At 41.6% G+C, this 26,683-nt stretch overlaps 2 protein-coding genes across 2 annotated transcripts; one reads left to right on the top strand and one right to left on the bottom strand.

Moving 5' to 3' along the window:
• Nucleotides 1-1,382: 1,382 nt before the first annotated feature.
• LOC120720769 (P2Y purinoceptor 14-like) lies at nucleotides 1,383-25,386 on the bottom strand. The gene is made up of 5 exons (XM_040010542.1): nucleotides 25,106-25,386; nucleotides 5,000-5,068; nucleotides 3,466-3,580; nucleotides 3,106-3,365; nucleotides 1,383-2,925 (listed from the first exon to the last, which is right to left on the bottom strand). The coding sequence occupies exons 3-5, from the start codon at nucleotides 3,568-3,570 to the stop codon at nucleotides 2,283-2,285; spliced, it is 1,008 nt and encodes a 335-aa protein (XP_039866476.1). The 5' UTR covers nucleotides 3,571-3,580; nucleotides 5,000-5,068; nucleotides 25,106-25,386; the 3' UTR covers nucleotides 1,383-2,282.
• LOC120720768 lies at nucleotides 21,709-23,555 on the top strand. Its single transcript, XM_040010541.1, has 2 exons — nucleotides 21,709-22,311; nucleotides 22,425-23,555. Exons 1-2 carry the CDS (start codon nucleotides 22,137-22,139, stop codon nucleotides 23,504-23,506), a joined length of 1,257 nt encoding a protein of 418 aa, XP_039866475.1. The 5' UTR covers nucleotides 21,709-22,136; the 3' UTR covers nucleotides 23,507-23,555.
• Nucleotides 25,387-26,683: the final 1,297 nt, after the last annotated feature.

Here is a 26,683-nt window from a genome sequence, read left to right on the forward strand (position 1 = left end):
ACAATTCTGTTTTGCTGTGTTAGTCAGCAAGTGACTGGCTGCCAGACCATGGTTGTTTATATTTACTGCTGTAAATCCAAGCCCATTATGTATTCATGATTTGAATCCTGGGTTTTGTCTGTGAAGGTTCTCAGTCATCCAGGTCATCGTAGTCAAAGGAGCTTGCAAAGAAAAGCGTCTGGACTTCTTTAAGTTGCTTGAAGACGTTTCACCTCTCATCCAAGAAGCTTCCTCAGTTCTAAGGTCAAATGGTGGAGAGTCCCAGATATAAACCTAGTGGGAGTGACCCCCCACAGAGGGACAAAAGGACCCCCTGATGATCCTCTAATCGCCTGAGCCAAGGTGTGAAACTGGGTGAAACAATGTGAAACAGCATACACCACAAATGTGGTGTATGCTGTACAGTGCAGCGAGGAATGTCCAGACCTCTACATCGGAGAGACCAAACAGCTACTTCGCAAGCGCATGGCACAACACAGAAGAGCCACCTCCACAGGACAAGACTCAGCGGTCCATCTGCATCTTAAGGATAAAGGACACTCTTTCGAGGATGCCAATGTTCACATTTTGGACAGAGAGGACAGATGGTTTGAAAGAGGAGTGAAAGAAGCCATCTATGTCCACTGTGAGCAACCATCTTTGAACAGAGGCGGTGGTTTACGACACCAACTCTCTGCCATCTATAATCCAGTTTTGAGATCCCTTCCCAGACGCCTTAACGCCCACTCACATCCTGGGCCATCTGACCTCAGGAATTCGCATGATAAGGTGGGGCCAGGTTTCACAATGAACACACCCGAAACTCTGGCTGATTGGGACCCACACCCAGTTTCACACCTTGGCTCAGGCGATTTACAAACTACATTTTTTGGACTGGCACAAATAATTTGTGTGCCTTCTTATTTGATGCAGCACACCTGATTGTTCTGTAAATAGATTTAAATGGTTATATAAAAACGCCTGAGGCCTTGGCTGCATTTTTAGGTAAATAGTACCATATAACTTTGTTGTTTGCAAAACTTGTGCATAATTTTTAGAAATGTACAATTTCTATTTGCATTTCAAGTTATGAAAATGATTCGTTAAACATGTTTGTGGGTTTTACAGTAAAATATAACTTTTTTCTACTCGGATTTAATTTTTTTTGTCTGAATTTAGATCAACTGTGCAAATATAGTATACCAAAATGAAAAAATAACTCTAATTTCAGATATTTGAGGTTGTGCTGAAAATAATGATACCAAACAAGGCAAGAAAAACATATTTTAAAAGTGAAATACAGACGTAAAATCAAAAGTAGTCAAAAACGGTCAATTATACCCTGGACCCCAGAGGGTTAAGCCAAAAAAAAAAATGAAGCACACACTTATTTTTACATTACATAACACAACTTTGACATATTTGTGGAAAAACTCTAAAGTAGGAAAATGGGTTATAATTTGTTGTTGTTGTTTTATTTATAAGCAAAAGGAATTCAGTCATTGTCTTTTGTTTAATTTTCATTATGAACTGTACAAATTACTGCTGAACAGGATAAAAGTTCCTCTTTACATTGAAATTGGGGGAAGGGAGGGAAATGGAAACAGATGGGGAACACAAGCAGTAGACTAGACAGAGGGAAGCAAAACTGAACCCGCTGAACACAGGGTGCAAAATAAAACAGGAAACACACTGAGCCGCAGACTAAGACACACAGCTTGACACTGGGTTCGTTGAAGAAACAGACATGGATTCACATGACATAGAGGGGAGAAGAGGAATGAAACACAAGGAGGGGAAGCATGGTAACAAAAGAGGGAGACAGAAAGATAGGACACGACTAAGAGCTGAAGGGCAAAGAAGACACACAGATAGAGAGGGAGCGAAGGACACATAGATGAAGACAAAGGCACAAAGGTAACCTAATAAACAAAAGCACATAAACTAGAAATTAGCAAACATACTAAGCTATGTAAAATGCAATACTAAATTGTATAAAACTAAATCATTAAATCATGTGAGCCAAAGAGCCAGAACCATATGAACAACATTTGAATTTGACCACAGAATGGTTCAGTTCACTCATACTAAATCAGCCTTTGAGCTCATTCCTGAAAACTAGAAACATAAACACTGATGCCGTCTCTGTGGAAATGTTTCTGTGTTGATTCTAGCTCTGTTTTGATTTCTGACTTGTGGTTTGCGAGGATAAAGGTCTATGACACTGGTTTTATCAACTTGTAAAACAAAATTGAAATCTAAAATGTACATTTTCACAACTAACTGGTTGAAGTCACTGGTTCTCATGTAATGATGTCCAGCTTGTCCCTCCTGCTCTCATTCTCCTCGTTTCTAGTTGTATGTTTGGCTCTCCAGGATGCCTTTCTGACGTTGTCCCAAAAAGTCTTACTGAGGAAAAAGTAAACAAGAGGGTCGAGGCAGATGTTGAAAACTGACACCATGGTGGTCACCTCCTTCAGGTAGAACAATACTGGACCTACTGAGTCATCGCTCCACAGAAACGTAAAGGGAAGACGAACCAGGTAAAATGGGACAAAGCAAACACAGAAGATGCTGACCAGCACCAACATGTTTCTGCGAGACTTCACCAGCTTCTCAGAGCCAGAGGAGGCCAGCTGCTTCTGCTGTGCCTCCAGCAACCTGCGGGAGATGCTGTAGTAGAAGAAGACCATGGATATGAAGACTAAGAGGAAGATGAAGGCAGAGAAGGTGTTGATTATTCTGAACAACAAGCTGACTGATGGACTAAACAGGTGAACGCAGCGGCTAGGATTAAAGGCCAGAGGTTGCTGGGAACTGAAAAAAATTATGATATATACAATTGTTGGAGCCAGGAGAAAAACCCAGGTGATGACAGAGATGATTCGTGCAGTCTGCAGTGTCTGCAGCATGTGAGTTCCTGAAGAATGGATGATCCTTAGATACCTGGAGAGAGACGAGAAATAGGCAGAATACAACTTCACTAAAGGTGCGTAATCTGAAGAAGTCAGTTAAGTCAAAAGGATACATTCATGCTTTTGTCGGGAGCACAGGGTAGTGGTTAACCACTTAATCTAGTTTTTACATTATCGGTAACTACAGCCTTAAATAATAAAGGTTCCTTACCTGTTGGCAGCGATGTACCCCATGAATAATATACTGGCACACATGTTGATGAAGAAGGAAGAAGCTCCAAAGCTGCAGTAAAGCCTACGAATGATGGGAGAGCTGCTGGCATAGTAGGTAATGCGGAGTGGCAGACAGAGGCAGAGCAGGAAGTCAGCAGCAGTCAGGTTCTTCAAGTAGACCATCAAGCTGTTGGATACCTCAGGCCAATCTCGACAAAGATAGACCTTCAATGTAAAGCCATTGAGGAGTAAACCCACCTGAAAATAAACAGAGTGGAAGGAAAAGAAAAGGATTGGTGCATACACCGGCACATAAACCAATTTCTAACAGAGCACAATTGGATAATTTGAAACTTACGAGGAACACCAGACTGTAGACCACCATAAAGTAAGGGTTCATGGATGTATCGTCATCGTCATAGGTCTGGTTCAAAGATGATGTCATGTTTTTGGGGGCAACCATGGATCTGGCACTGAAAATAAATCCAGTTCATTTTTGAAATGATTCACCTCCACGGTCTCTTGGTTTGTTGCGTTAAATAAATGTTGGATTCATTGCCAAGAAGCACTGTTACAACAAAGAAATAGTCAACCAAGCACAAATTTATCCACTTATTGTGTAAAGTTTATATATATTTATATGTTTTACTTTTCTGTTTTCATTGCCTTAAAGAAATGTGAAGTCATATTGTTTCCTATGTTTTTGTTGCTTTTGACAAGCACATTAATTTTACATGTAACAAAATACGCTATATAAATAAAATGACTTTGGCTTTAAAAGCTCTTCATATCGGGGCAGGTCTGTTTATTTTGCATTTTTGATTCCTTATGTTAATGTTAAAAACCTTGTTTATGGACATTTTCTTTAATTTTTTGTCTAAAAAGAAAACAGGTTCTTAACAAGAAAGTTTTTGCACAAGAAAATTAAGCTCATTCTAGGAATATATATCAATTTTTTTCTTAATAAGATATTGCAGCTCACATTGAACTTTATTTACAGGTTACACACTACACTTCAAAAACAGCTCTGCTTGAAATAAACCAAATATTCTTAAATCAGACAAAATTGTCTTGTTGTTAGCCAAGCAACTTTTGCTTACCCCCATTGGCAGATTGTATTTTCTCAAAACAAGATGAATTTGTAAGATTTAAGACTATTTGCTTTATTTTAAATGGTAAATCACCTGTATTTGTATAGCGCTTTACTAGTCCCTAAAGACCCCAAAGTGCTTTACACATTCAGTCATCCACCCATTCACACACAGGTGATGGCAAGCTACATTGTAGCCACAGCCACCCTGGGGCACACTGACAGTGGCGAGGCTGCCGGACACTGGCACCACCGGGCCCTCTGACCACCACCAGTAGGCAACGGGTGAAGTGTCTTGCCCAAGGACACAACAACCGAGACTGTCCAAGCCGGGGCTCGAACCGGCAACCTTCCGATTACAAGGCGAACTCCCAACTCTTGAGCCACAATCGCCAAGAGAGCTGTTTTTGCACTGTAGGAATATAACAGGTGGTAACAGACTGTTTCTTTCTATATTCTCTCTATATGCTGGTTTGCTTGAGACAGTAGGTGCAGACCATTCAAGTTAAGTTCCACTGAGAGATGAAACCAGTAAAATTAGTGCCATGGATCATAATGAATGTTCTCAAACGTTATCAACATATTTAAGGTAAGGTTGTTCATCAGTGCACTTGGCACCAGGACACCTCAGTCTTAGTGAAAAGAACATTGGTAATCATATATTCACATTAGTTTCCTGAACACTGGCAGAAGCAGGCTGATTATTTTTGTCCTTTAAGTGAGGGTGGGTTAAAAAACATCAATTTTTTTCCTAGCAGTAGAAGTATTAAAGATGTGAGAATGAGAAAGTATCAGGACTCACCTCTGGTTCTGCAGCTTTCTGTGAAAAAGCTCTAAAGCTGCTTCGTCCGTTCTCAGAGTGATGGTATGACTGTAGATCAGGAAATATACAGTGACATCACACTGCACACTGACTTATTTCCTCTTTGTCTTCACTGTTAAACTGTCAGAACATATTTCCACTAGAGAGGAGTCATTCTCTGATCAGCTATTGATACACTTCTTATTTTAGCGCTGACTCACTTTATTACCACTGATGGATTTTTTAATGTCCTTCATCACTACAGCTAACATGAGACAGCAACTTCAGCCAATTTAAATTACACTAGTGAAACTAGTGCCATGGATCTGCAAAAAAATGTATGCAGATGTTTTAGCATTAGGGGTAATGGTATTCACTGGCATATGTTAGTATATTCGTTTTGTTTAACCTGTTTTGTTTAACAGGTAACAGATGAACTCAAAAGGGCCACTGACACCACTTTACAGTCTCCTGTCTCTTTCAGGTAGTCACCCTATGTTCCCTCCTCTTCTTCTGGCAAAATCCAAAAATGTCCTTCCACATTCTTCTTCCTAACACTACACCTACCAAACACCTCTTCAGCTCCAATCCTCAAAGTCTAAAGTTGTCTTCAGCACGATAAGTGTTGCCACCTCAGCATGAGCCCTTGTACAGGAGTAGAAGTAAAAACAGGAGGCAAAGAAGTCACAGACACTCTTTTTGGGGAAATTCATCTTTACAAGCTGTTACAACATCATATTTTGTATAACCTGTGATGTGTTGAGTCACTGCACTGATGTATGATTTGAAAGACCTAGACTATCATACACTCGTCTCAACCAGGGTGCTTCACACTGTGCACATGCTGGGCGATATTTCTGCTACAGGCAGATTGATAGTTGCACTAGACTGGTGATGTTGCAATGAGCTTAACAGAGTGGCAAAGTGGAAGTGATCTAAAGCTTGGATTAGTCACCAAACTCGTGGGAACCAGACAGATGTGGGACTATAGAGGTTTCTTATTGAACTTACACATGAGCCTCATTTGTTCATACTTTTGAGGAAGCACAGATGGCGAAACAGCAGGAGGAAGTAGCTGGTGCGTTTCAACATATGAGAAACATACAAAAAACTGTAAGATATAAAAATGTTTTTAAAGGACGAGCTGACACACAGAAAATAAAACATAAATAAAATCAACTCTGAGTTTGATTCATTCAGATTGTTCAAGGGTAGTGACCTGCAATTCCCAGTGCATGTAAGTTGGTGGAACCAAAGGTTTATACCGATTATCAATCAGTTTGGTTTGGTGCATTAAAAAGTAGACATGTAACTTTCAATAAGTTAATGTATATATAAACGGAGAAAAGTAATGTGCAGTTATAACAGTAGATGTTGTTACAGCACTGAACATCTATGTTTGTTGGGAGCAGTTCTGATTGTACAGTCTGACAGCTGCAGGGAGGAAGGACCTGCGGAAACGCTCCTTCATGCATCGAGGATGCAGCAGTCTGTCACTGAAGCAGCTCTGCAGTTCAGCAACATCTACATGCATGGGGTGGGAGACTCTGTCCATCAGAGATGTTATTTTGGCCAGAGTCCTTCTGTCTCACACCACCTGCACTGGGTCCAGGGTGCATCCCAGAACAGAGCTGGCCTTCCTGATGAGTTTATCCAACCTCTTCCTCTCAGCTGCCGATAAACTGCTGCTCCAACATACAACACTGTGAAAAATGACAGATGCCACCACAGAGGTCTTTAAAAGCGCTCCCTGGACTCCAAATAACCTCAGCAGGTAGAGTCTGCTCTGACCCTTCCTGTACAGAGAATCAATGTTGTGGCTCCAGTCCAGTTTATTATTCAGGTGAACACCCAGGTACCAATATCTCAATGTCTTTATTATTATTGCTATAGTGTTATTATATTAGATCTGCATCTTGGATATAGGGAGATGACAGCTGTGGTTCTGAGGTAGCTGTGTGGGGGGAATATTTCAATGCTAAAAGTCACAAAATATCACAAAAAGTACAAAATATCTGAGGATGAGCAACCAGCAGGATTTAAAAGTGTTTCTGAAGTTCGGTTAGCAGGATAAGCTGCTTCTATCAATATATATATATATATATATATATATATATATATATATATATATATATACATACATATATATATATATATATACATATATATATATATACACATATATATATATACATACATATATACATATATATTAGGGGTGCAACGATACACAAAATTCACGGTTCGGTTCGGTTCGATACTTTGGTGTCACGGTTCGATATTTTTTCGATACAAAAAAAATGTTCATGCCTTTTTAATTTGTCATTTATTAAAATTATAAATATATATTTTAACTCAAAGGTACAGTTTTTAAATTTAACCCTAACCCTTGTGCGTGTTTTTTATTTTGACAGCGAATGCGCACCTGCGGACCACTTATGTGCAGCCCTGGTTATTTAGCTCATCATATTGCAGCCACAGAAATTATTTTGTCCATGAAACCATAAAGCTGCACTTTCTTTTTGCCTTATAGTCTGATTTGTCATAAATTCTCCGTTTTGTGGTAAGCTTTTCTTTGGCTGTCACTTCTTCACCCTGACCTGTCTTATTTGGCTCAGCAGAACTAAAATATATATGCTGCTGGTTTTACACAGCACTCACATAAGCTCAGCGATTCTCTGCGCGATCAACCCCTCACATGTTTAAGCTGCGGGAGATTTCACTTGTCATGTTTGCATAGTAAGCTAACGATTAATAAGACGATGTCAGAGGAATTGGTGCACAAATTATCATCACTCACCAATCAGTACTGTCGCTCTCTATACACAGTTCGCATGATTGCAAAGTGAAAGCAAAAAACAAGCGCAAATTCAAACGCGATTTCAATATGTCACATATTGACAGTGGCTCACCGATGCCAATGACATAATTACCCAGCTACATTTCCAAAAGAATGCAAAAGCATTGACATATATTTTTCCTTCCTACAATAGCCCGACGGGCAGGGAAGAGATAGATTTTGGTAGCCCGACTGAAAAAATCGCTAGCTCCAGGACGTCGGGCTAGCGATATTGCAAGCCCTGTATCTAATTGAGGAATCACTCATCTTTGGAAAAGAGAGTTTATTACAGAGAAATGTCTCTTTCCAAAATAAAAGCTATACTATCCGCTTCTTCTGGGCTATATTCTCAGCAGCATAAGGAGAATCATGTGCTAACAGCTGTCTAAATGACTCGGCTAAAGTTAGTAGCATGCTTGTTATTTTTGTCTTTGCACTAGGATGATGTCGGCGTAAATGTGCAGTCATATTCGTTGTGTTCCCACTAGTGCTTTCAGGTTAATCTCGTTGAAATGACCTTAACGCCACAACACGGCAAATCTCCGTTAAGGAGCTACCGCCGATCGCCCCGTGCATGGGGCTGGACGGCCAACACGTTAACGAGCTAACTGCGCTAACACACTAGTTCCCACCCATGTAATTGAGCATTGCATGGCACATCCAACATACTGTTTTACTTTAGTCCATGACTCGCTTACCTTCAGGGTCATACGTCACATGAAAACCAAAATAATTCCAAACGCCAGATCTGAATGAGAGTGGGGGAGGTCCATGTTGCAAAGAGAGCTTAACTTCTGTCTTGCTAGCTTGCCCTGCGCTCTTCCTTCTGACTATGCTGTCTGTGTTGAGCGCTCAGTGGATCTGCGCTCAACAGTGCAGCCTAGGCGGAGTAGTCGAACGCAGATTCACTGAGCGCTCAACACAGACAGCATCGTCAGAAGGAAAGTTGATAAAATAAATTACAAATGTTGTATTGTTCGATACATATGCGTACCGAACCGAAAGCACTGTATCGAACGGTTCAATATCGATACGAATATCGTTGCACCCCTAATATATATATATATATATATATATATATATATATACACAGACAGACAGACAGACAGACAGACAGATAGATAGATAAGGTGCAGTTTTTTAAAACTGTGCATGAAGTCGCAGGACTTTGTGATCTGTGGGACTTCCAGATACAGACGGACAAAATGGTGCTGGCTAACCAACCGGACATAGTGGTGGTAGACAAACAGAAGAAGACGGCCGTAGTGATCGATGTAGCGGTTCCGAATGACAGCAATATCAGGAAGAAGGAACACGAGAAGCTGGAGAAACACCAAGGGCTCAGAGAAGAGCTCGAGAGGATGTGGAGGGTGAAGGTAACGGTGGTCCCCGTGGTAATCGGAGCACTAGGTGCGGTGACTCCCAAGCTAGGCGAGTGGCTCCAGCAGATCCCGGGAACAACATTGGAGATCTCTGTCCAGAAGAGCGCAGTCCTAGGAACAGCTAAGATACTGCGCAGGACCCTCAAGCTCCCAGGCCTCTGGTAGAGGACCCGAGCTTGAAGGATAAAGCGCCGCAGGGGCGTGCTGGGTGTTGTATATATATATATATATATATATATATATATATATATATATATATACAGTGGGGCAAAAAAGTATTTAGTCAGCCACCGATTGTGCAAGTTCCCCCACTTAAAATGATGACAGAGGTCAGTAATTTGCACCAGAGGTACACTTCAACTGTGAGAGACAGAATGTGAAAAAAAAAATCCATGAATTCACATGGTAGGATTTGTAAAGAATTTATTCGTAAATTAGGGTGTAAAATAGGCATCTGGAGTGAAGCGGAAAAAAAGTGCGAGAGAGGGTGAGAGAAACAAAAACAACCACAGCTCGCAATAAGGAGCCGGCTCGCATCATTCACGTCAAAGATCCGGCTCTAAGAGCCATTTCGTTCACGACCGACACATCACTAGTACCCAAATACTGTACCTCCCTCCCTCCAACCACACACTTCTTTAGGTTTGCCATCAGCCCTGCCTGCCTCATGGACTCCAGGACTGTGACCAACCACTGCACATGATCCACCAAGGTATCACTACGAATGACAACACCATCCAGGTAAGGAACAGCATATGTAGTGTGAGGATGCAGCTATCGCTCCATGAGGTGCTGGAAAATGGCCGGGCTTCAACCAAGGCAAACAGAAGTGTGACGAATTGGTACGAACCATACAGAGTAGAGGAGGACGTTTTTGTCTGTGGACTCTGCACACAAGGGAATCTGCCAGTGGGCGTTGGTTAAATGTAGCATAATAAAAAACCAAGCAGTGCTTATACAGTCCAGGTCAACCTGGGACATGAGATAAGCATCAAACCATGAGACCTTGTTCACTTTGTGACAATCATCACAAAACCCTGCGCTCACTTCGTAATTACCTGGAAGCACTTTAAAGACAACCGGCCCCTCTCAACAGCCGGACAGGCTGCGTTTCAAAGTGGTGCTCCATGAGAGTCGTGCAGACGAGCAGGGGGAGAACACATCTTCAAACCACTGCTGCAATGCAGGAACATCCACTGTATTGAAATGTGTGAGATGTTAATTACAAAGCATCTTAAACAAACCCTCTGAAAATTTAATGCCCACAGCACCTTTTTGAGAAAAAAAAAAACATTTTATGACCTTTTGGTCCTTGAAGATCATTTCTGAGTTTTTAACGAGCTGCAGGAACCCTGTTCAGTGTGAGTGGAGAACAGCCAAGTCTCCTTCTCTGATAAACCTTCACATGTACCACTGAAAACTGTTAAACTAGTTTGAATCTGAAATCATGGCTCAAACTACTTGTTGTGAGACCATTTTTTTATTTTTCACACCAAACTGTTTAATAGGACAAACTTTACACAGAGTTCATCAAATATAACTAACACTTTAACATTATCAGGATTTCATAATACAAACTTCAAATCAACAGGGAAACAGCTGCAGAACATGTGGATCAAAATGAATTCATTAAAAAACAACATGTGGACTTCAAGGATACAGTAAATACACTAAAGTGAAAGGAGGAGCCAAAAATAGAGGTTTAATAGAATTTGAAACAACTAAAAGTAGTCACCTGTGATCTTTAAAATGGTCTTGATGTGTGCTGCTGTCTTTAACTTTTAACACTTCTTTAAAATGAATACATTAAAAAAAGAAGTTAATTTTGGAAAAACTAAGAAAGTTCAAATGGAAGACTGTTAAGTCTAATTGTTGAATGTTGTTATTGTAGTTCTTAAATTTGAGAGTCTTAGTTCAATCTATAGAGACAATCTATATTTGTCTCTGACCACCTCTCCAGCCACTCTGTGCTGGGGGAGGTTTTATTGTAGACCTATCCCAATCTTTAATCTTTTTAAACAAAGATTAAAATGTAACAGAGATAACATTTTAGAGAATTAAAATCCCTCAAAGGAAAAATAATAAACTTGATATACATATCTATACATGCAGCTTCCTAAATGTAACATTCAGGATTATTCACTGCAGGTCCAGAAATCAGAGCTACCTCATCAGACCCAAGTGTGACATCAGCTGACACTCTTTACAGGAGATTCCATCTGAACTCTGTGGAGCCTGATCTCAAGGTTTTTAAGTCTGAGCCTGAAACCAGAAGAGGATCTTTCTCTCTCTTCAGATTCATTGTGATCCTGTCAGGTTAAGGCTGTGTGCAGGTAGGAGTGGAAGTAGAAGGACCCAAAGTGCAGACACTCGGAGGCGGAAAGTAGCTCAAAACTCAGCTTTTATTGCTGGATGGCAAAAAGTGGCAAAATGTAACAAAAATCCAAATAAACTAACATGACCCGGCAGACAGAACACACAGCATAAATGAGAGTAGATCGCGACACAGAGAAACACAGGGCTTAAATACACAGAGGGAGCAATCAGTGAATGAGTAACAGGAGGGAAACACAGCTGGGACAAATCAGAACTGATGAGACCAAAGAAGCGTAAACTGAACACACTGAGATAAGACAGAGACCTTCAAAGTAAAACAGGAAGCACATAACACAGACTGAACAAAGACGCAGACTCACATGCACTACAGAGGGAACAGAGACGTGGGACCAGGGCAGACACAAACACTGACTGGACACGGGGATATAGGAACTAAGGATACACAGAGACGCGAACTAGACAAGGGGATACAGGTGATAGGGGAGACAGAGCAGATAGAGGAGACAGAGACATAAACCATAAGACAGAACTCAAAGAAACCAAAGACTAGAAAGTATAAATAATATAATAAACTCAAAAACCCCTGGGTCAACGACCCAGGCATCCTAACAGATCCAGTGATTTCAGTCCTGCAAGATCAGGTTGATGTTTGATAATGAAGTGAAGGTTTTTGCACGTTGGTAACAGTGAAACAGTTTGTCACACTGGTCACAGCTGAAGTTCACTTCCATGTGTGTACGTTCATGTTTGTTACGATGACCTGATTGTGAGAAGCTTTTGTCACAGTGTCTGCACTTGTATGGTGTCTCTCCTGTGTGGATTCCCTTATGCTTTTTCATTGAGCTCACGTCCAGTGGTGAAGGATGACCCACACTGGTCACAGATGTGCTTTTTGACCCCACTGTGGAAGAGTTCAAGTATTTTTAATGTACTTGGTGTGTGGAAGCCTCTCCCACATTCTTTGCAGTTTTTCATTTTGTCTCCAGTGTGACTACGTTGATGTGGTTTTAGGTCCCGTTGATGATTGGAAGTTTTTCCACAAAGGTCAAAGAGAAACTCTTTCCCACCACCACAGTGACGACAGGGTTGAGAAATGGATCAGTGTGCTTTGCTCCGCTTCTAAACAAAGACATTGTAAGTCGGGGAATTCCTTCAACGCTTTTATCCTGAACGTCGCCTGAAACAAAGAGCATCGCTGCCAATGTCCAAATATATTTTACTGTTTACATTACAACACTCAGCTTACTGAGTGAAAATGAGTCTTCATTCATTCAGTTCATTCAGTATAACTCCATAAGTTTACTGATCAGACTTTTTCCAAACAATCAGATTAAAATTACAAGATAAAACCAAATACATCCTCACAGTAACTGCACTTGTAGAGTTACTTTCTGGTGTGGATCTGTTGGTGTTTCTTCAGCTGATGTGGAGATTTAAAAGTCTTCTCACACAGGTCACATTTATAAGGTCTCTCCTCAGTGTGGCTAAACATGTGTTGTTGTAACTGTGCATCTGTTGCAAACAGTTTCCCACACTGATCACAGCAGTAAACATCATTTCCAGTGTGAATCCGTAGGTGACTATTTCGGTACTGCTTGTCGCTGAAACTTTTTCCACAAACGTCGCAGCTGTACGCCTTAACTCCAGAGTGGGTAACTAGATGGCTCTGTAAATGTTCATTTTGAGCAAAAGCTTTACCACACAACTCACAGCTGTGTGCTTTAAATCCACTGTGGATGAGTTGGTGTCTTTTTAAGTTTCCAGCCCGGGTAAAAGACTTTCCACACATCTCACAGCTGTAAGATTTAACTCCACTGTGGATGAGTTGGTGGTGCTTTTAAGCCCCCAGCCTGGGTAAAAGACTTTCCACACAACTCACAGCTGTAAGGTTTAAATCCACTGTGGATGAGTTGGTGTCTTTTTAAGTTTCCAGCCCGGGTAAAAGACTTTCCACACATCTCACAGCTGTAAGATTTAACTCCACTGTGGATGAGTTGGTGTGTTTTTAAGTTTCCAGCCCGGGTAAAAGACTTTCCACACAAGTCACAGCTGTATGTTTTCTCTCCCTTTCTTCTGTGAGGTTTGTCGGCCTCCTGAGAGCGCTGACTTCTTGCTCCATGTTGACCCTGCAGTGACAGAGATACAAACAGAGGCAGTGAGTGAAATGCAGTCGTGGAACAAACTGAAACTCCCTCCATTAGTGGAATCAAACATGTAAAAAAAACAAAAAACACATTGTAGGTGTGTTACCACTAGGGCTGGGTCATATTATACCGTTCACGATAATACCGGTATAATGTTAGGCAACGATAGGAAAATGAAATATCGCGATAGAATATGAGTAAAACGCGCATGCGCAGTGCCTTTGTTTTCATACGCACATGGCCGATTGTTGAGTGAAACAGATGAACCAGAATTGGTTTGTAAAAATGGTGCAACTTCAGTGATGTGGAACTGGTTTGGTGTTTGTCCGTCAGATACACGACAAAGCACATTTTTTTGCAGAACATGCAAGCGGCCGTCGTTATTGTCGTATTTGTCGGACTAAGATGCTCTTAAATCTGGGAGTAATCTGGGTCCTAAACTCCGTATGCCTCAAGTCAAATGAACACTGCAGCATCACTGAGAGTTAAAAACTGTCTACATTCTTTCATCTTTAATAAAACGATCAGCATTGCTGCTTTACCAGGTGTAACTATGAAGTTTAACTTCCAGGCATCCATGAAAACAAAATTTATTACATTTAATGGAGTTAGAAGTTAGCAGGAAGCTAGCGGAAGTTAGCTCGCTAGTTTCGCTAGTTACCTAAGTATGATATAGCATGTTCTGACTGAGAGATTTATGAAAAAATTCAAACATACAGCTCTGCTATCACTTCCAACATAGATGAAGACAGGAAACTAAACAGCAGTGACGTTTGTAGGGTTACTGAAGTTGGGCTAGCTGGTATACAATGATGTGCTACGTGATCGCTAGCGACACAGCTATGTTAGCATAACATAAACGGTGAAGCTGGAGGACGAACACTAACACTTTTCCACTTATAAAAGTTAACGTGAAGGTTCCTCATGGTTAGAGACAAATGCAATCGCATGGCAGGATGCTGTAAACGGACCAAACTTCAGTCAGGAGAACAACTGAGATAATCCATCCACAATACAAGGTTAGTCATTAATATACTGCAACGACATGGGAATAGAGCAGCTGCCAGAGACTTCAACACTAATGAATCAATGGTACAGAAGTGGAGGAAGCAAGAAGAATGAGTTTAATAAAGTTTGATTTATCTGACTGCTTTGTTTCGCTTAATGTGCCTTATAATCCCGTGCACCTTATGGTCCGAAAAATACGTACTGCACACTGCAGTTTAATGTTGCAAAGCACCTCTTTTTAACTTCAGTGGATATTATACATGGTTATGCTCAGGATATGTCAGCCCATTTCTACTGGAAATGCCTTTTGGTTAAACTTTCAGCAAGGAATTTACATTTGCACTGTTACATTTTTATAAAGCTTTAATGTACATAAAAACCAGCTTCTTGTTTAAGTGAAAATAAATGGAAGGTTGTCTTTTTGCGCCAGTAATGTTGTGGAGTTGTATTTTGTCTCGCATCAATTATATCGTCAGTTATATCGTTATCTCAAATTTTAAAATATATATCGTGATAAATATTTTTGGCCATATCGCCCTGCTCTAGATACCACCACCTTCTGTGCTACAATGAGAGTTGTAATGAAAAATACATATTGAAGAAATATTGATCAGCTGAGAAAATCTTTTACTCATAAATGATCTTTGTATTATCTTATAACCTCTGAGTTTTTTGTTTGTGAATATAGATTGTGAATGTATGGAGGAGCCCAGGATGGAAAAGATAATGCTGCTGTTAACAGGTTTTTAAAAACCAAAAACTGTGATATTTTTCTTACCTTTTGTGTTGAAAGCATTGTTTCCTCTGTAGTGGCTGAGCTGAGTCCAAATGGCTGAAATTGCTCCTCTGCTGCTCCACCAGACTCTTCTCCTCCTGTTACTCAGCTAGGACACAAAGAGTAATATATATATATATATATATATATATATATATATATATAAAAAGTTTCAAAAAACTCCACCAACACATCCGTTTCAGCACTTGTGGAGACCGGCTACTCGACCACTGCTACACCCCTTTCCGGGATGCGTATAAAGCCCTCCCCCGCCAATCAGATCACCACTCCATCCTGTTCCAACCACGAGGGCGGTGCACCATTGGACGGACCAATCTGAGTCTGCGCTGCGGGACTGTTTTGATCACACGGAGTGGGAAATGTTTCACGTGGCTGCTAATGACATCGATGAGTACACAGACTCAGTCTGCGGATTCATCAGGAAATGCGTGGAAGATGTCGTCCCATTCAGAACAGTTAAATCCTTCCCAAATCAAAAACCCTGGATTAATAGCGATGTTCGCGCGACACGGAGCACCGCTTTTGCCTCCGTGAACACATCGGACTACAAACATGCACATTTCCAACTCCGGAAGACGATCAAAGTATCCAAACGTGAGTACAGGGACAGGGTGGAGCAACAGTTTGACAACCCTCGGAGTATGTGGCAGGGACTAAACACAATCACAGACTTTAGAGGGAAACCCAGCACACCGCAGACCACGGCCTCTCTGTGTGAGGATCTAAACGTATTCTACGCTAGATTCGACACAGCGAACACCATGAGACTGGACAGTGTGCGCACCGCGGATAACGTCAGTGCGCACACCGTGTCTGAGGAGGATGTGCGGAAGTGCTTCAGGAAGGTGAACGTGCGCAAAGCTACTGGTCCGGACGGGATTCCCTGCCGCCTCCTCAAGTCATGCGTGGCTCAGCTGGCTGGAGTGTTCACGCACATCTTCAACCTTTCCCTCTCTCTGTCTGTAGTCCCAGCCTGCTTCAAAATGGCCACCATCGTCGCTGTACCCAAATCCTCCACCATCTCCTCATTAAACGACTGGCGACCTGTAGCCCTGACCCCCATCGTAAGCAAATGCTTCGAGAAGCTGGTCAGGGACTTCATCTGCTCTGCACTACCCGACTCACTGGACCCTCTACAGTTCGCATACCGCCACAACAGGTCCACTGATGATGCCATAGCCCTGACACTACATGCTGCCCTGTCACACCTGGAGAAGAGAGACACGTATGTGAGAATGCTGTTTGTAGATTACAGCTCAGCATTCAATACCATCGTTCCCTCGAAGCTGGACAGGAAACTGCAGGATCTAGGACTGAGCAGCTCCCTCTGCAGCTGGATCCTTAGCTTCCTGTCTGACAGACGCCAAGTGGTCAGACTGGGCAGCATCACCTCATCCCCCGCCACACTGAACACTGGTGCTCCACAGGGGTGTGTACTGAGCCCTCTCCTGTACTCACTCTACACCTACGACTGCACAGCCACTAACAACTCCAACATTATTGTGAAGTTTGCGGATGACACTACAGTGGTGGGTCTTATCACCAATGGTGATGAGACAGCTTACAGGGAGGAGGTCAGCGCCCTGACCCACTGGTGTCAAGACAACCATCTCACCCTCAATGTCGCCAAGACAAAGGAGTTGATAGTGGACTTCCGGAGGTGCAGAGAAGTACACACCTCCGTCACCATCAACGGCGCTGCTGTGGAGAGAGTGAGCAGCTTCCGGTTCCTTGGTGTACATCTGGCTGAGGATCTTACGTGGTCAGTACACACAAACAAAACAGTGAAGAAGGCGCGGCAGCACCTCTTCTTTCTCAGGAGATTGAAAAGATTTGCCATGAACCCCCGCATCCTCAGGACCTTCTATCGCTGTGCCATTGAGAGGATCCTCACTGGATGCATCACCACCTGGTACGGCAACAGCACCGCTTACAACCGCAAAGCTCTCCAGAGAGTCGTGCGGTGTTCTGAACGGATAATTGGAGGTGAGCTTCCCTCCCTCCAAGACATCTACAGGAAGCGGTGCCTGAGGAAAGCAGGGAGGATCATCAAGGACTCCAGTCACCCCAGCCATAAACTGTTCAGACTACTTCCATCAGGAAGGAGGTTCTGCAGCATCCGGTCCCGTACCAGCAGACTGAGAGACAGCTTTTTCCACCAGGCCATCACACTGCTGAACACTTCATAGACACCTCAGCTTCACTACTGGAACTTCAACATTATGCACTACATACTGTACATTAATGCCACTGTTTTGCACAATATCCAACTACAAACCTCTGTATATTTAATATATTTAATTTTATTGTTTACTCTATTTAATTTGTAAAATATGTATACACACACACACACACACGTAGAAAAACACATTTAGTATACACATCCAGTAATGCATAGACTATTATATATTGTACATATATTTATTAGTCTCAGATTTAGCCATCCTTATATTTTGCTTGTTTTATATGTTATTGTATTTTTGCACAACTCTGCTGCTTGTGAAGCTCGCACACAAGAATTTCACTCGCATGTACTGTACCAATGTACCTGCACATGTGATGTGACAATAAAAGTGATTTGATTTTAATATTACTCTTATTATTCTTTCTGGGTCACAAAATAAACTATTAACATATTTTCAGGCGAGAATGTAGCTGTGTAAACATCAAATATCTGCTCAGTTTATCAAGACACCACATATTTTCAAAAGTGCTCCGACGTTTTCGGAGACGTCTGTTACCCACCAGCTCGATAGCTAACCGGGGTTCAAGGCTCACTAGAGCCAGTGAGAACAGCAGACTCCTGGCAAATCGTTTTTAAACCCACCGCAGTCTTTCGCTACTCAGGTTAAAAATGATACATAAGTCACTTAGATAACTGTTATTAATGTTAATAACATATAAATGTTGTTTGGCTTTTTTCAATATTATATTTGTTCCTGAGTAAATCGGTTTGGCTGAGACTCAAGTTATAGTTTTTACACAGTTGAATAAACTTCAAGCAGACAACTGATTATCAGAAGTGTGAGATGCTCGAGAATATACTCCGGTGTCCTGTTATATTTTAGATAGCAAGGAGTTTATTAAACTTCACCGAAACAATCTGCAATGTCATTAAAATGTAATAAACTATCATCTTGTCTTTATTTTTAGTTAGCACATACCCTAAACACTTAAAGCTGTAAGCTAATGATAGTTATATAAGAGCAGATGCTGCTGGTGCAATAAGCTGTATGTTTTACGTCCAATGGATGCATGATCCGATTAGTCAACTAATCGCAAAAATAATCGGTGACTAGTCGACTATCAAAATAATAGTTTGTGGCAGCTCTATCCGATACCAATACCGATATCATAAATTTGGATATCTGCCGATACCGATATGAATCCGATATAGTGTATTCTATAATCAATAAAACTGATTTTTTTGTTAAATCTTGCTGCCGGAGTAGATTCAGCCGGATGGTTCCCCGGGCTCAGTCGGGCGAAGGGGGTAAGTGGTGGGGTGTGTTCAGAGCCCTGCATGAAAACAAGGACACTAGCTTGGTGGACCAAGCTCAGGTAAGATTTTTTAGGTTGTAAGGATACAGTCATGTGCAGTGTTGGGTAAGTTACTTTAAATTAGTAACTTAGTTACATTACTAGTTACTTCTATCAAAAGTAACTCAATTACTTCAAGTTACTCATTACTGTCAAAGTAACTAGTTACTATGGAAAGTAACTTTGGTTTTACTCAGAATTCTCTTGTTAATGTGTTGCTTCTGTAACTGGATACCCAGCAAAATTGCCAGTCTTCTAGCTTGCTTACTTGCCACAAGTGCACTGTGCCACCTACCAATAGAAAGGAAAAAATTCTGTGCATTTTTCTACGATAGAAATCCCACGCCTGGACCGTTGTTGACCGCCGCCATGATTCTAGCCTATGTCACCGCGTCATGTTTTTACATCCAACACAAAAACTGCAGTCGTGGTGCTTTCGATTGTATAAAACCAGAAATTCTGTCTTCCGAATAGGAAGATGTAGGTAACACCAGAGTCCAGAGGAGCTGCATACAGGGCTGGGCTGGGACACTGGGACAGACCCGGGCATTTTAACTAGAGACCGTCATAAAGCCTTTGAATGAAAAGAAACGCTGATGTACACTGTTCTGATGGTATATATGCATAAATAGATATTTTAAATGAGAATAAGAAAGAAAAGTATTTCTTTGTGCCCCCCTCTCCCTGTTAATGCCCTACCTGGCCCCCTGGCAACACTTTGCTAGACCCGCCCCTGCACAGTTACCAGCTGTCAGCTACATAAAAAGGATCCTGGTGTTATTTGTCTCTCAGAAACAGTTCATAACTTCCCTTCAACTCATTCATGTCACCTAAAAGGTAAACCTGTTTTTCCATCACCTGTTCAGCTCTGATGATCCAGTAAGGACATCTCCTGGTTTCATCTTCATGTTTCCCTCTCACCAGATAACCAAACCGATATCATGACTGCACTTTTTACAGCTGTGGCTCCAGCAAACATCAGCTGATACTAGAAATTAATATTAAATAAAACAACAGCTGATCAAGCTTAAAAGTGCTGCTGTTGTTTAGCGCGACCTCCGCTGGTTTCCTCTTTCTGGCGCAAAGTGGGCGATAAACAAACAAGAGAAAAGCCAATCAGCTGATCATTGATCAGTTTCATGATTGAAGTAGAAACAGGAGAGGGAGGGGAGAGAATGAGTGAAAAAGAGGCAGCTGTGCAGCAAAGACATAGAAAAGACCCCAGCTTTGTCTTTTTCATTGTAGCTGAAGTCCAGGACAAATCACGTCCCTTTTCAGCTCAATATGAAATGCGTAATATTTTCTCCGAATACGAGACAATTCCCTTTTTAGGGGATGGTTGGCAACTCTAATAATGAACCTTATCAGTAAAATCATAGCACCCACCCACGTGTATAGAAACTCCGTCATGCTAGCTAGTACCCAGTACGAAAAAGTCAGCACAACAAAAATAAACTCCACCTACACTTGGTTTATATCTGACCCAGACAGACTGCAGGTCATAACTTCTTACCTGAAATTGAGTTCACCTGACACTTGGCATGTTCATAGCAGCGTTTTCCTTCATTTCTGCCTTTATGTGTGGACGGGATTATTTTTTTAAACGAAAACGGAAAATGTGGACGTAGCCTCAGTCTCTGACTGGAAGCGCTAATTCGTCATTCGGCTTTTGTCAGACTAAAGTAACTGTTAGAAAAGCTAAGCTATACAACAAGCTGTACTTCAAGAACAGTTTCCCTTTCTTCATTATTCGCTTGCTTGTTACGCACAAGTCTACTGTTGCTTACAGCGCTGCCGGCCGCTGTTTTTTTCCCTTTTACATTCTTCCGAAAAGAAAACCTCATTTCTGCTGTTCAATACTGAACAAATTTAAACTTTTTAAAATTATTCAAAATGCTTAGCTGTGTCTCTAATAAAACCGCTGTAATGTCAGAGGTTCATATGTTGATTAATGGTTTTCTTTCATTTTTGATGTACTGCAGAATATTTTTATAAAATCCCAGGCCAGGAAAATCACCTTCACATTTTTCTGTGTTTTATCCTCAGCTACTTTGACACAAAGGCATCTGCTGTGACGCTCACACCTGTGATAAAGTCTTGCGTGTGTCAGCTTCCTTTTTATTGATACAAAAATATGTAAATGTACTGATCTGAATTATATTTCTGACTGTCAAAATTTCCCAGATTTAAATCGAATCGAATTAAATCGAATCGTGGATCGAATCGATTCGGGACCTTGTGAATCGGAATTGAATCGATTCTAGAAATCAGTGACGATACCCAGCCCTACTTTAAAACCAAGTTAGTACAAACGTCACTAATGTCACATAACTTTGCCGACATGTGGCCAACAGTAATGTTTAATGTTCTTCGTTATTAAACATTTGCACATAAATAAGTGACATAATATTCAGTACTTAAAGTGTACTCTTCCGCCGCCCCTCATCCGCCGTTTTTTTCTGCAAATTTATTCACACCCATCGCCGCGCTATGCATTCTGGGATATGTTGGGCCACGAAGTCTACACTGCCACAGCCTTAAAATCCAGGGAAATGAAGGACGCATTACACGGCCGCATTTCGAGCAGCCTTTGAATAGAGATTGAAAATGTGACGTCATTCAAGGGGAAAACCGCAAAGGATTGTGGGAACTCGTGGCAAGAGCTACTAGTGCACACAGGCTTTCAATTGAAATCAGTTACACAGCGATAAAAAGAAACCAAAAATGGCAAGAAGCTGTTGTATTATTAACTGCACAAGCCGGGCGAGCAACAGCCGCGTGAAGTCGACGGGTAAAGCGATTGGTTTTTATCGGATTCCGGCGTGGAGCAGAAATTGTCCAAGCCATGTCTCCGAAGTCAAGAAGAGGCGACGGATGGCCTGGATTGCCACTATCCGAAGACCTAATATAACGTTCGAAAACACTCCACCTCACATGTTAGTCTGCTCCAAGCATTTCCACAAAGGTAAGTGTTTTGTAGTAGTTAATACGTCTTATATGGCGCTGAACAGAAATCATCGCGCTATGCTCCTTTGTTTATTGTGGCTGTGTGTAATGTTAGCTGTGTTTTGTAGGCAAACCAGCCTACGAAATGCTGGAATGCGATCCAGACTGGGCACCCTCTCTCAAACTGGGCCACAGAGAGTCTAAAGCTTCTACCACAGAGAGATTTGATCGGTTAAGACAGAGATTGAAATCAAAACAGCCACGAAAAGTCCCGTGTTCCTCTGGGTCAGAGACGGCTCATCCAGGCGAAATCCATGCAGGTAAAATTGTCTGTGTACATAAATTAATTCCACTATTTCCACATTAGGTGCTGTGTCTTGTTTTTGCACATAAAATGATCTTGTCTTTGTCTTTATGCATGTGTGTTTTTCAGCACCTGTCACTACGGAAACTACAGCTGAGATCCAACCACAGCAGATAACTCCACAGCACGAGGATGAAGATCTGCAGGACTGTAAAATGTGTTCTCTAAGGTTACAAGAAATAGCACACCTGCAGGAAGAAAACCTAATATTACAAAAAGAACTGTCCAAAAGGAAATTAGACATGGAATTCTTGAAAGATAACAACTCTAACGTTAAATTCTACACAGGGCTGCCTTCTTTCGCTTTACTAATGGGGGTGCTACAACAAATCAGCCCGAGCTTGCCAGACACTGACAGGAAAATTTCCCAGTTTCAGATGCTCTTGTTGACTCTCATGCGTTTAAGACTCAACCTTCCAATTGCACATTATGCACACCTCTTTGATATTAGCCGGACAACCACATCCACTGTATTTAACATTACTGTAAATGTGCTATACGCTCACCTCAGTCCACTGGTGCACTGGCCGGGAAGACATTGCATACAGGCCAGTACGCCACACCAGTTTGTTGAGATGTTTGGTGACCATGTGACAGTTATTATTGACTGTTTTGAACTTTTCATAGAGAGAGCACAAAATGTACGCGCTAAGACAGAGACATACTCCACATACAAAAGTAGGCACACAATGACATATCTCACAGGCATCACACCACAAGGGACCATCTCTTTCATTTCTAAAGGATGGAGAGGGTGTACCAGCGATAAACGAATAGCTGAAACATCTGGCTTTCTACAGAAACTGTCACCTGGGGACATAGTGCTCGCTGACCGGGGTTTTGATATCAAGGAAAGTGTTGCCTTAATGGGTGCCACTTTAAAAATCCCAGCATTTACACGGGGTCGTGGTCAGCTACAAGCAAAAGATGTGGAGGACACACGAAAACTGGCACATGTCAGGATCCATGTTGAACGCGTTATAGGCTGTCTACGGTCCAAGTACACTATCCTAAATGACACCATCCGTTTAGGTTTTGTGGTGCCATGTGAAGGTGAGAACATGACTTTGCTGGATAAGATAGTCACTGTGTCATGTGCGCTCACAAATATGTGCCCAAGTGTTGTTGTGAAGCATGCAAGTGATGAATAACTGTTTTCCAATTTGTTGTATCAATTGTTTGTTGTGGTTGTTATTGTTTTGTTGTGCAGCTGTTTTTTTTTATACAAATCAGCAAATAATGCACAACGGTATACTATTTTGCCTTTGTCCTGTAAGCTTCAATAGTAACATGTAACACTGTTGTCAGTTATAAATAAAGACAGTCCTGATGAAAGACTTGTGCAACACTTACTTTATTTGTATTGGTTCTGACACTGTATATTAGTACAAACTGAAAAGAAAGAGATTGCGTTGGCCCATTCTGGACATAAAGAGATAATTTACAGCACAGCTGTAAAGTGCAGTGGTGCAAATCGGCAAATATTTACAACAAAGTATGACTGTTGTGACAGACATTTATAGCAATGTAAACATCTTATAATTCACTGTGAGTGACAGAACAACAGGTAACACAAACCATAAAGTGCAGAGTACAGGAAGATGGGTCCACCCTAATGTGACACTAAACATGAAATCACAATAAAGTCCTTCAATATAAGAGAGTTGTCTCTGAACGGGTGTAATTGAAATACTGTCTGGTTAGTTTTCTATGCAAGCTTTTTTCTTTCGTTTTTTTTTTGTCACGGTAACATCCATGGAATGTGGCCCTTGTGAAACACTGGTTTCTGGATCAGTGTAGTGATTGGCCAAGAGCTCTGGCATCACAACTTTGTAGAAGAAATCCTGAGCGACAGGTAGCAAGTCTACATCTGGCATCACACGTGTAATAACACAAGCTTCTGTTGTCCACACAACAAAGTCACAAAAGTGTATTGGAACCGACAATGAACTTCTTGCGGTGCTGCAAATGCGTGCATTTGATGCGGCGCTTGGATTGTTTTGCCACGAGTTACCGGCATGCAGTGCGCGAAAGTCACGTGGTCTGTCAATCTCTATTGGGACAGCCTTCGGCGCGCCGCTGTGACGTAATCGGCCTTGAAATGCGTACTTTAAGGCTGCAAACCAAGGCAAAGTCCTCGGCAGAAAGCCTGAACTTCTTGTATTAAAAATGGAACTTGCACAATATATAAGGACAATCTCCTCATCAAAAAACACTGAGGCTCTCAAGACTGTTAACATCTATAACCGATTGAAACTGCTAACTTGATTTTGGCTCTTGCACACTTTTGTTTATTTATGTTCCCCTTAATTTATTTTATTTTTTGTACTCACTTTTGTCTCACTGTCCTTGTCCCTCTCTCTTTTCCTCATTGTACTACCACAATGTCATCTTTTATGTGATTCCTGTTTTACTTGACTGTATGTCTAAAATGTGATAAATAAAGTTAAAAAGAAAAGGCTGCAGTCCCTGAATTGGGACAGCCATAGAGAAGACTTTCGTGCTTGCAAACCTATGCCTAAATATGCCTAAGAATTGCGCAACAGCATTTGCGGTGAGGCTGGCTTGACTGTGACTTCGTAAGTGAAGGCTCACTTGACCGCAGTTAGCAACCGCCAGATTATAATGTTGCAAGCAATCACAAACTCTACAGTCTGCCTAACTCCAGTGTATACCAAGCAGTCTATTGTTCGCAACAGCGATAAACTCAACATAAACTGAACCCGCATTAAAGTTAGCTCGGTGCTTACCTTTAGATGAGCCCACAAACCGACAGAAACTCCGTGACAAAGCTGGAAGTCTTCTAAACACAGGAAACAGATCAGGGAGCAGAGACCCACGTGGTTCACGCCGATCTCAGCTAGGATCCAGGAGACAAGGGTGTGCAGATCGAAGCAGATATCGATCCAAACGTTGGTAGTGGTATATGTTCCTGTAAGTTTACTAGTTTACTCCCGTTTCATGAAAAGCAGCGCTCTCTATGCTCGCCTCATCTAGGGCACACACCTTGCTCCGCCCCCTTTCCCGGGCTCTGCTGTGATTTGTTGCTGTGCGGTCACGTGACTCGGGTGCATAACGAAAACACGTGGGGTGTTATTTCAAAATAGGGCTTTGGGGTTGACGTCACGCCGCAATGCATTGTGGGAGCGCAGCGCCATTTTCGGGGTCTACGAATCAAAACAAACGCACTGTGTTGGAACGACGATTACAAGATGCTTAAAAGCAGCTCAAAAGAGAATGGACTGTATAGAGACAGATTGCGTCCAGAGGCGAAGCAGCGGTACTTGCAGAAAATAGCGTGCATTGGAAATGTGGACCCGTATGAAATACGGCCGTGGAGTGGAAACCCTGAAGACCAACCGCTACTGACGTAGCCTGACATATTTTCGTGCCTTATCTGTGGAGTCGGCGCGTACAAGTCGTCATTCAAACAAAGGTAAGTCAGCTCGAGTACTGCGTGTGAAACGCGTTTGATTTCCCTGCAAACATTCAGATTAGTGCAGCATAAATTCATTCATGAGGGGAAATTACAGTGAGAACATGTGGAGGCTGTTAGGTGGATAACATAGTGAGTTCAGTGCATTGATGTGACATTGTCCTGAAGGATTGTTATTCTTTATAGTTAAATAAATTGCACTAATTTATTCATATTTATTATAAATAATCCTAATTACACATCTTGCTTCCATGTTTGTATCCTGTGTCACTAAAAATACATTTTATTTTAGTTTTATATATTGATTAATGACCTGCAGAATCTCCTTATCATATTAAGTGATTCATAATTGTCACTTTATGCTTTCTCCATCTCTAAAGTGATGACATCCTTGCATTACATACTTTAGGTTCATTTTCTGCAGGCAGGTTTCTGACAGAGAGCAGACAGATATAGAAAATAACATGCAGCGTTCTATAGATGGACACATAAAGAAATGAAAAATTACATGTATGTGCTAACTTTCTAAACACTTTGTTACATTTATGATAAAGTAGATTAAACACATTTACGTCGGCCTTGGCTCATAGTTCTTGTCTTTAAATGAACTTTGTCTGTGTTTCAGGTCCTGCACTCTCAAAGACTGAATGAACCAGCATTGCAGCCATGGGTCACTGTGAGCATCACAGGGAAGGTTGAAGCTGCCCACTGCACCTGTATGACCGGAATCGCAGAGACCTGCAGCCATGTCGCTGCTCTTCTGTTTAATGTAGAAGCAACAGTGTTGATCCGTGGCACAAGGACTGTTACAGATGAACCTGCATACTGGGTTTTGCTGGGTAATATGACCAAGATACAGCCAGAGGTTGGCCATAAGATGGACTTCTCCTCT

Source organism: Simochromis diagramma, unplaced genomic scaffold (genome assembly GCF_900408965.1).
Source record: "Simochromis diagramma unplaced genomic scaffold, fSimDia1.1 OVJJ01000418.1, whole genome shotgun sequence".
Classification (NCBI taxonomy): Eukaryota; Metazoa; Chordata; class Actinopteri; order Cichliformes; family Cichlidae; genus Simochromis; species Simochromis diagramma.